Here is an 11,234-nt window from a genome sequence, read left to right as displayed (position 1 = left end):
TTCAGAAAGACACTGGGAAACTGGGAAAGAGGTGTGAGAGAGAATGAAACATTTACCTTGGTGGCAGCTGCTGCTGAAATAATGTTATTTCCATCTGCCTAGTCCGTTGGAGCTTCAGTGGCCAATCAGAAGTCCTGCGAGGCAAGAGGCCCACCTGCCCCCACCTACCTTCTACAAACACTGGTGGGGCACCAAGAAATGGGTTTCTGAGCACCGTAGTGCCCACGAGCACCATGTTGGGGACCCTTGCTCTATATGTTGACTGTATTTCCCCTCAGCTGTGGCTGAGAGCTGCATTGTTGTAGGAGAGGCAAATTCCATTAAGAAAAAGGGGCAAGGGGAAAGAGTGAAAAACTGACTGTGGTAGTATCATGGGAAGGAAGCTTTGAGAGATCTGGACATGAATCTCCCATGTAAGGCGTTGTTTCTCCTTTGAGGTACTGTGGAGACCTTCCATATCCCATTATGTCCTACGATTAGACTGAAAGGGCTACTTGATCCATCTGTGGTCAGGATTAACCCACACGGTGTTTTAGTCAGGTCTCACGGGATTTGTTCAGAGCATTCCCAAGGCTTTCTCTCTAGAAAATGCCAAACATAAGAGAGTGGAGGCCATTTTAGAAGAGTAGGAAGGTGGGCTCTCCCAAGGTCTGGTGAGGACAGCAACTTTTCAGCTCATTCCACAAATATTGGAGAAAAGAAGAAACATCCGAAAAACAAGAAGTTATAACTAAAACACTGGAAACAGCAGAAATGGATAAATTACTTTATTTTTAAAAGGACTTCAGGAACAGAAATTTCACAATACATGGAACACATTTTATGCATGGTTTGGAGACTACATCAAATGAACTGAAATATATACTCCTTCTTACACTTTGAGATATTCTACTACTTTAAAAAACAAACAAATGTGGCAGACTTTTTAAACTATCGTATTTTACTAGGCTAAAATATGTAATTAGATTTCAACTACTAGTTACCATAACAAAGAGACTTCTGTAATACCTACACTTCCCTCCATTTTATGTATGTTTTTGTGTGTGTCTTTTTGTGATTGTATGTCTGTATGAAAGTAAAAAACTTTTCAAAAAGAAAAAGAAAAAAAAACAATGGGAATGAAAAGGTCCATGATTCGGGTGTTGCTAGGGAGAGGCAAGCTTCCTCTCCCCACATCTGGTCCCGCTGACAGGGATGGCTGTGAAGACTATCACTCTCCTTCATGCATACGGCTCGACTAGCCACTGTGAACAGAGATCCCAGAGTTTTTGTTCCCTGAAAATTTTCTCACATGGAGTTGGGACCCCTACTCTGAGCAAAGCCACAAACAGAAAGACTTTCAGTGTTCTTCCTAATCTCACACTGCCCTGGGAAGCGGCTACTTGCCCTGAATTCATACTTGGAAAATGGTGCAGGGGGAAGTCTCAACCTAGGGCTCCCCAACATGGTCCCATCATGGGTGGACACCATGGGCACCCCCCGCTGACTTTCTTGGGGGGCCTGCCAATATTTACAGAAAGTAGGTGGGGCTTCAGTCCAGCAGGGCTTCTGATTTGCCACTGAAGATTTGATTGGTTGTGCTGATTAACATAGCTCTGTTTCAGTGGCAGCTGCCACCACGGTTTCTCTCAATCGTCTTTGTCACAGGGTATTTTTTTTAATTTACCCCTCTTCTCCTCACACTTCGGCTTCCTTGTGCGGCTCCACCTCTTGGGGCAGCTCTTTTGTGATTGCACCCACAGCCCTGTGTCAGAACCCCAATGGTGCCCTGGCGTAATCTCCCCTCCTGCTGCAGCCTCATTCGGAACCCCTGCAAGGAGGAAACTCCTGTTCACGGAATCACCAGCATTGGATGGAACTGAGCCTTAGAAAGTCAAATCGGATGTTCTGGAGGCTTCTGCAGGGTCTGGGAAGACGAATGGGTTCGGGTCGCTGCCATCCTTGCTGAAGCTAAAGTGGGCAACGCCCGGGGACTCACTTGGGAGCTCCAAAATTTAAAAAGCTCATGCTTTGCCATGGAGGAATGGCTAGCGTTGCCAGCCGGGAGCGTTGGTGGGGTTATTTGGGGAGTGGAGACACATCACATGACTCTGTCCCCACCTCCTGTTCCTTTGGTCTAAGAAGGAGGGCTTGCTCTGCATGGTTCAGACACGCAGGGATGATTCCCACCTGGACGCTCAAGTGGCAGCTGACTTACGGGGACCCCAGCAAGGGGCTCCCAAAGCAAGTGAAAAGCAGAGGTGGTTTGCCATTTGCCTCTGTCTGCTGTCTTTCTTGGAGATCTCCCATCCAAGTACTAACCAGGGGGCTGACCCTGCTTAGCTCCCAAGTTCTGATGAGATCAGGCTATACCAGGGGTGGCCAAACTGTGGCTCGGGAGCCGCATGCGGCTCTTTCACACATACTGTGCAGCTCCCGGCAGGATGTGGCTGGGGAAGTGAAGGGGAGGCATGCCTCCCCGATCAGTCTTCCCTTCCTCATCCAGTGTTCCCCTCCCTGGGTAGGCTTGATGTGCGTGTATGTGGGGGGAGGGGGAACAAAGAAAGAAAGCAACTTTAGCTTTAAATGCATTCTCAAAGGCCCCCCCCCCCAACTGACCGGCTTGGAGAAGGCATTTGTCTCTTTAAATCTCTTCTCCAAGCCGGCTGACATGGGGGCTGGGGGGCCTTGGAGGACACATTTAAAGTTAGAGTTGCTTACTTTCCACCTCTCCCTCCCCCATCAATTTGCTTTTTTTTGTTTCTCTCTCTCCCCTTCTTTCTTCCCACCTCTTTCATTCGTTCCACCTTTCTCTTCCTTCTTTCCTCTCCCATCTTTTCTTTCTTTCTTTCTTTCTTTCTTTCTTTCTTTCTTTCTTTCTTTCTTTCTTTCTCTTCCTTCCTTCCTCCTACTCGTTCCCCCATCTATTTATCAATATCTATTTTTACCCCTTTTGTTTTTATTTTTGTCAGTCTCATTTAAATGTTAATAAAAAGCAAACACATATTTTTTTTCAATTAAAACGTGTGTGTAATATCTGTTCATGTCTTGAGGCTCTCAAGCATTTGACTTTCATTCTATGCAGCTCTTACATTAAGCATGTTTGGCCACCCCTTGGCTATACCATGCCACCCTCACTCCCTGGGCTCCCATCATGGGTGGTAAATGACTTACTAAAGGGACATGACATTTCTCTCCAGGCACCTTGGCAACTGTAAAAAGGACTGTATTTTGTGCCCTGTAGGATAGGAATGAGGCACTGAGAACAAGACTGACAAATAAGGCGGAAGGAATTACAAGGGAGGAATGAAGGCATATCATGAAAGGACGAGAGTAAAATGGAGAAAAGTGTGGAAAAGGAGAAGAGAAATTAAGAAAAGAGGAAAGGTTGTTTTCCTTTTAATAACATACTAACAGGGAAGATCCAGCGGAGCAGATAGACTATGAGCTGGGTGGAAGGAAAGGAACAGGGAAACTTTCTGGCAGCAACAACCTTGTTAGGAGTCTGCAGCCTGCCAATGACTCTAGTAGCCGGGAGCTGTGCTGGCTGCTCTGGCCTTGCTGCAATTCTGACTTGGTAGATGGGTTTAGCAGGATGGGCAAGTGTTTGCCTCCTTGGAGTAAACTTTGCAGAAAGCAGAGCTTGATACTTTCTGTGCTCCCCTAGTGGTTTCAGTACAGCACTGCATTAGAAGTCAAAGTGGGGTGCATTCTGAAGGAAGCTTGAAATTGGCTTCAGGGGCCCGCCAGCTGAATTGGGCCCTGGGAATTCTTTGGTCCCCCCCCCCCAGAAGCCCTAAAAGTTACTGCAGCAAGCTAGACCTTGCCAAAGTGACACTTCCATTACCTTCACAGTGACCTGAACCCCTTCTTCCCCACTGCAGTGCCCTTCCCACTGAGCCACTGAGATTTCCTCCCATGAGATTTATATCTCTCATTCTTCCTCATTCAAGGACCTCCCATCCCTCTCTTTCCTTTACCTGTTTGTTACTTTAATGCATTTTTATCCTGCCTTTCCTCCGTGGAATTTAGGGTGGCAAAAAAAATGGCTTTCCCCTCCCTCCATTTTATCCTCACAACAAGCCTGCAAGGTAGGTTAGGCTGCAAGGCAATGATAGCCCCGAGCTTGTTACTCTCACACACACATTTATTCTCATAGGCAGACTTGGATCCAAACTGAAGAAAAAATCTTTCTCAGCCTAGCCCCAAAAATGGCCTCTTACTTGGATATGGCTGACCTGGTTTTATATTGCTGAGAAAAGCCCCCTAAGTATCCACATTTATGAGCACTGTTGCATTCAAGTTTTATAGTATCAAGCACTGGATAGAATTGTCTGTGTATCTCCCATAGCCTTCTTATAGCTTAGATAAATGATCAGAGACTCTGTTCTATGCTAGAACAAATTTAGAGTCCAGCGGCACCTTTAAGACCAACAAAGGTTTATTCAAGGTATGAGCTTTCGTGTGCAAGGCACACTTTTTCAAATACATTGGAATGGTGTGTAAGGTTCAAACTTATAGACAGGGAAATTAACATGTAACATGGTGGTGTTTAAGATATGCAAAGTCCAAAATAACAAGCTAAGGTTATAAGGTCAACAGCTGTAAAGCAATAAATATGTTCGAATAGTAGATAAATATCTGAAGGAGTCTTTTCTAATTATGGGAAGCAAATCGAGAATCTCCATCCTCTCCTCCCAGGCATGGAGACCACTTAACAGCACTTTCTGAGGTGGATGAGGTGTCATATCAGGAACACGGCTGACTACCTGGATCTGTTCTATGTTGTCATGTACAGCTTATTGTAATTAGGTTCCCATTTATGTAATTTCTGTGCCACTTAAAGTGTCATGTGAATACCTAGGCTATGCTTCCGTTCTTTCTGGTAGTTCCAGACTTTTAAAATCCTAATATGTTGGTTACTGAATGTGCTCTTCCTTGATTGTACTGACTCACTATGAGCTCTCCACCTTGAGTCCCTGTGAGATAAATAGCATAAACAAATAAACAAACAAATAAATAAGAAGGCTATGGGAGATACACAGACAATTCCATCCAGTGCTTGATACTATGAAGCCTGAATGCAACAGTGCTCATAAATGTGGATATTTGGGGGCTTTCCTCTGCAATCACCAGGCACTAATGGTATGATTTTCAGACTCTTTGTACTGTTGCTGTTTTCACTTGTTCACCCCCCCCTCTATTATTTTGCTCAAAACATAGCTGCTAGTAGACCATTGGGCACACACTAGTTACTGCAGTATAGAGGTAGCCCTGGCCATCTTAGCTAAAGCACAGGACTTGGAGGAGCAAATCCACAGAGAAACACCAGGACGATCCACACCGTTTCTTACCTTGTATTCCTGGGCAGCCTCCTTAGCTGGAATCACCTCATGACTTTTGTGCTCCTTGGATTTATCACAGATCATACAGACCAGGATCTCATCAGTTTGGCAGAACAGCTTGAGGGGCTCCCGGTGTTTCTCGCAGATTCTCTCCCGGGCTTCTTCCTTCCTGGCTTCTTCCACCTGGAGGCTGAGTTTTTGGGCTATTTCCACGATGTTTGCCAGCTGCCGATTCGGCCGGAGGTTTCCCTCCTGAGCCTTTCCTCTGCACTGGGGGCAGGATGCCTCGCCCCCCGACTCCCCCCAGCTGCAGGTCAGGCAGGCCCGGCAGAAATTGTGGCCGCATTCGGCAATCGTCACCGGGTCCCTGAAGTACTCCAGGCAGATGGGACAGGTGACTTCCTCGCAGAGCTCTCGGACGGGACCCCCACTGGCCATGGCCGCCCAAGAGGAAGCTTCGACACACACACTCCGGAAGCTTCGACTTCCGTTTCTATTACTTCCAAGCCGAGGCACTGGTCGGGGGTTTCCCTTCCTGGAGACGACTTCCCGCGCGCAGAGTATTCGTGCAGCAGCAAAAAGAAAAGAGATGCAGGGCCGCGCGCGTTCAGTTCTAAGAACGACTTTACTAGGAAAACCAGGGAACGGATTACATGGAAGAAGAAGAGAAAATAAATTTGCTAATCGACACCATTTTCAAGCGTGGAGTCTTCTAACGACTCCAGGACAAAGGGAGGAAGACCTCCCCCCCCCGGCCCCCCCGAAAAACTCCTCCTTCTGTGTAGGTGCCAGATAGCAGGTGTGACCATCACAGTACTGACCGGCCAGTGGTCAGGCTAGAGGTCACGTGAATACGAATAGACCTTCCCCGCCTGTGGCGGGAGGATCGTCTCAGTGTCTTATTGGTCCTCAGCGCTAAGCTTGCCTTCATTAGCATACCCAACCAAGGAACAGTTTAACCCCTTCATGAAAAACGGTTTGACACGTGCACAAAAACCCAGTAGAAAGCCACGAAGTTTCATTTTTATCAATTTCAAGACGCTTTTTTCATTTTTTTCAATTTGAAGCGGCGGGGGGGGGGGGGTCCCTTCCTGGACATGAGATCGCGAAGGGGGGAAATCGGGGGATGCTGCGGCTGGGTCAAAATGCGGCCGTGCAGCAAATAGTGGGAAATTGAGGAATGCAATGGGGAAGCGCGAGGGAGTGCAGCTGCTTGTGGGAAATTGGTCTGAACCGTCTTTGCTGGGTCTGGGTAAAAGTCGGATCTAAACGGAGTGAATTCATATGATTTTTACACTGAAAGGAAATCAAACCACCATCATATCGTAGGCCATGTGTTAGTCTATAGGGGGCACCATAGAAATCACTATCCCACGGATTCGTGGCACCAGAACAGCGCAAAAACATGATTCCAAAGGTCGGATCCTCATGAATTCATATGATTTCTGTACTGCAATGAAATAAAACCAGCATCATACTGCAGTGTAGACCATGTCTAAGACTATAGGAAGAACTACAAAAATCATGCCCCCACGAATTCGTGGCACCACAAAACTGCAAAAACATGGTTCCAAAGCACGGATCCTTTTTTTTTTCACAGTGCAAAAATCATAAGGATCCGTGAGGATCCGTGCGTCACAGTGCAAAAATCATAAGGATCACAGTGCAAAAATCATAAGGATCCGTGCGTCAAAACCATGTTTTTGCTGCATGGTGTTGCCACAGAACCGTGGCCCCGTGATTTCTGTGGTGCAGGCTTTGGTCACGGACGAGGCATATTATCTGATGGTGGTTTTGGGGTGACACAAGGCAAAAATCATAAGGATCCGTGAGGATCCGTGGGGCAAAACCATGTTTTTGCTGCATGGTGTTGCCACAGAACCGTGGCCCCGTGATTTCTGTGGTGCAGGCTTTGGTCACGGACGAGGCATATTATCTGATGGTGGTTTTGGGGTGACACAAGGCAAAAATCATAAGGATCCGTGAGGATCCGTGGGGCAAAACCATGTTTTTGCTGCATGGTGTTGCCACAGAACCGTGGCCCCGTGATTTCTGTGGTGCAGGCTTTGGTCACGGACGAGGCATATTATCTGATGGTGGTTTTGGGGTGACACAAGGCAAAAATCATAAGGATCCGTGAGGATCCGTGGGGCAAAACCATGTTTTTGCTGCATGGTGTTGCCACAGAACCGTGGCCCCGTGATTTCTGTGGTGCAGGCTTTGGTCACGGACGAGGCATATTATCTGATGGTGGTTTTGGGGTGACACAAGGCAAAAATCATAAGGATCCGTGAGGATCCGTGGGGCAAAACCATGTTTTTGCTGCATGGTGTTGCCACAGAACCGTGGCCCCGTGATTTCTGTGGTGCAGGCTTTGGTCACGGACGAGGCATATTATCTGATGGTGGTTTTGGGGTGACACAAGGCAAAAATCATAAGGATCCGTGAGGATCCGTGGGGCAAAACCATGTTTTTGCTGCATGGTGTTGCCACAGAACCGTGGCCCCGTGATTTCTGTGGTGCAGGCTTTGGTCACGGACGAGGCATATTATCTGATGGTGGTTTTGGGGTGACACAAGGCAAAAATCATAAGGATCCGTGAGGATCCGTGGGGCAAAACCATGTTTTTGCTGCATGGTGTTGCCACAGAACCGTGGCCCCGTGATTTCTGTGGTGCAGGCTTTGGTCACGGACGAGGCATATTATCTGATGGTGGTTTTGGGGTGACACAAGGCAAAAATCATAAGGATCCGTGAGGATCCGTGGGGCAAAACCATGTTTTTGCTGCATGGTGTTGCCACAGAACCGTGGCCCCGTGATTTCTGTGGTGCAGGCTTTGGTCACGGACGAGGCATATTATCTGATGGTGGTTTTGGGGTGACACAAGGCAAAAATCATAAGGATCCGTGAGGATCCGTGGGGCAAAACCATGTTTTTGCTGCATGGTGTTGCCACAGAACCGTGGCCCCGTGATTTCTGTGGTGCAGGCTTTGGTCACGGACGAGGCATATTATCTGATGGTGGTTTTGGGGTGACACAAGGCAAAAATCATAAGGATCCGTGAGGATCCGTGGGGCAAAACCATGTTTTTGCTGCATGGTGTTGCCACAGAACCGTGGCCCCGTGATTTCTGTGGTGCAGGCTTTGGTCACGGACGAGGCATATTATCTGATGGTGGTTTTGGGGTGACACAAGGCAAAAATCATAAGGATCCGTGAGGATCCGTGGGGCAAAACCATGTTTTTGCTGCATGGTGTTGCCACAGAACCGTGGCCCCGTGATTTCTGTGGTGCAGGCTTTGGTCACGGACGAGGCATATTATCTGATGGTGGTTTTGGGGTGACACAAGGCAAAAATCATAAGGATCCGTGAGGATCCGTGGGGCAAAACCATGTTTTTGCTGCATGGTGTTGCCACAGAACCGTGGCCCCGTGATTTCTGTGGTGCAGGCTTTGGTCACGGACGAGGCATATTATCTGATGGTGGTTTTGGGGTGACACAAGGCAAAAATCATAAGGATCCGTGAGGATCCGTGGGGCAAAACCATGTTTTTGCTGCATGGTGTTGCCACAGAACCGTGGCCCCGTGATTTCTGTGGTGCAGGCTTTGGTCACGGACGAGGCATATTATCTGATGGTGGTTTTGGGGTGACACAAGGCAAAAATCATAAGGATCCGTGAGGATCCGTGGGGCAAAACCATGTTTTTGCTGCATGGTGTTGCCACAGAACCGTGGCCCCGTGATTTCTGTGGTGCAGGCTTTGGTCACGGACGAGGCATATTATCTGATGGTGGTTTTGGGGTGACACAAGGCAAAAATCATAAGGATCCGTGAGGATCCGTGGGGCAAAACCATGTTTTTGCTGCATGGTGTTGCCACAGAACCGTGGCCCCGTGATTTCTGTGGTGCAGGCTTTGGTCACGGACGAGGCATATTATCTGATGGTGGTTTTGGGGTGACACAAGGCAAAAATCATAAGGATCCGTGAGGATCCGTGGGGCAAAACCATGTTTTTGCTGCATGGTGTTGCCACAGAACCGTGGCCCCGTGATTTCTGTGGTGCAGGCTTTGGTCACGGACGAGGCATATTATCTGATGGTGGTTTTGGGGTGACACAAGGCAAAAATCATAAGGATCCGTGAGGATCCGTGGGGCAAAACCATGTTTTTGCTGCATGGTGTTGCCACAGAACCGTGGCCCCGTGATTTCTGTGGTGCAGGCTTTGGTCACGGACGAGGCATATTATCTGATGGTGGTTTTGGGGTGACACAAGGCAAAAATCATAAGGATCCGTGAGGATCCGTGGGGCAAAACCATGTTTTTGCTGCATGGTGTTGCCACAGAACCGTGGCCCCGTGATTTCTGTGGTGCAGGCTTTGGTCACGGACGAGGCATATTATCTGATGGTGGTTTTGGGGTGACACAAGGCAAAAATCATAAGGATCCGTGAGGATCCGTGGGGCAAAACCATGTTTTTGCTGCATGGTGTTGCCACAGAACCGTGGCCCCGTGATTTCTGTGGTGCAGGCTTTGGTCACGGACGAGGCATATTATCTGATGGTGGTTTTGGGGTGACACAAGGCAAAAATCATAAGGATCCGTGAGGATCCGTGGGGCAAAACCATGTTTTTGCTGCATGGTGTTGCCACAGAACCGTGGCCCCGTGATTTCTGTGGTGCAGGCTTTGGTCACGGACGAGGCATATTATCTGATGGTGGTTTTGGGGTGACACAAGGCAAAAATCATAAGGATCCGTGAGGATCCGTGGGGCAAAACCATGTTTTTGCTGCATGGTGTTGCCACAGAACCGTGGCCCCGTGATTTCTGTGGTGCAGGCTTTGGTCACGGACGAGGCATATTATCTGATGGTGGTTTTGGGGTGACACAAGGCAAAAATCATAAGGATCCGTGAGGATCCGTGGGGCAAAACCATGTTTTTGCTGCATGGTGTTGCCACAGAACCGTGGCCCCGTGATTTCTGTGGTGCAGGCTTTGGTCACGGACGAGGCATATTATCTGATGGTGGTTTTGGGGTGACACAAGGCAAAAATCATAAGGATCCGTGAGGATCCGTGGGGCAAAACCATGTTTTTGCTGCATGGTGTTGCCACAGAACCGTGGCCCCGTGATTTCTGTGGTGCAGGCTTTGGTCACGGACGAGGCATATTATCTGATGGTGGTTTTGGGGTGACACAGGGCAAGAATCATAAGGATCCATGAGGATCCGTGCTTTGGAACCATGTTTTTGCAGTTTTGTGGTGCCACGAATTCGTGGGGGCATGATTTTTGTAGTTCTTCCTATAGTCTTAGACAAGGTCTACAGTATGATGCTAGTTTTATTTCATTGCAGTACAGAAATCATATGAATTCATGAGGATCCGTTTAGATCCGACTTTTACCCTTTTCTGTCTTGGCTGACAGTTCCGCCTTTAATTTGTCAGGACAGGATAAAAGCGGAAGGGTCTGGAAGGGCATTAAACGCACAATAGTACCGTAAAAAGCACTGGAATGCGTTACAGGCACTCCAGAACAATAGTCTAGAAGTGAAAATAGGGAACTATCGCATTTTTATTAACCCTTTCCAGGCCAAAATGCCTCCGGAACGACCCAGAACGGGCACTAAACAAACAGTAGTACTGCAAAAAGTACTGGGATGTATTACCAAAACAATATTCTAGAGCTGAAAACACAGAACATACTATCATTAATTAACCCTTTCCAGACTCCAGAACGATATTTTAGAAGTGAAAACATGGAACTCTCACTTTTATTAACCCTTTCCAGGCCAAATTGCCTACAGAACATCCCGGGACAGGCTGGAACGGGTATTAAACAATAGTAGCACAAAAACAGTGCCATGCAGTACAGGCACTCCAGGACAATATTCTAGAAGTGAAAACACAGAACTCC

General features: G+C 47.8%; 1 protein-coding gene across 1 annotated transcript in view; it reads right to left on the bottom strand.

Annotated features, from left to right (window-relative positions):
- Window positions 1-5,763, bottom strand: part of LOC107121545 (E3 ubiquitin-protein ligase TRIM39-like) — a 19,961-nt gene extending 14,198 nt beyond the window's left edge. Inside the window, exon 1 of the mRNA XM_015424469.1 lies at window positions 5,334-5,763. Coding sequence (XP_015279955.1) covers window positions 5,334-5,762 — 429 coding nt within the window. The 5' untranslated portion in view covers window position 5,763. The remainder of the gene's footprint in view (window positions 1-5,333) is intronic.
- Window positions 5,764-11,234: the final 5,471 nt, after the last annotated feature.

This window comes from Gekko japonicus, unplaced genomic scaffold (genome assembly GCF_001447785.1).
Source record: "Gekko japonicus isolate JY-2015 unplaced genomic scaffold, Gekko_japonicus_V1.1 scaffold2589, whole genome shotgun sequence".
In the NCBI taxonomy this organism is placed as follows: domain Eukaryota; kingdom Metazoa; phylum Chordata; class Lepidosauria; order Squamata; family Gekkonidae; genus Gekko; species Gekko japonicus.
The sequence above is the reverse complement of the archived record's forward strand: the minus strand, read 5'-3'. Positions and strand labels throughout refer to the sequence as shown.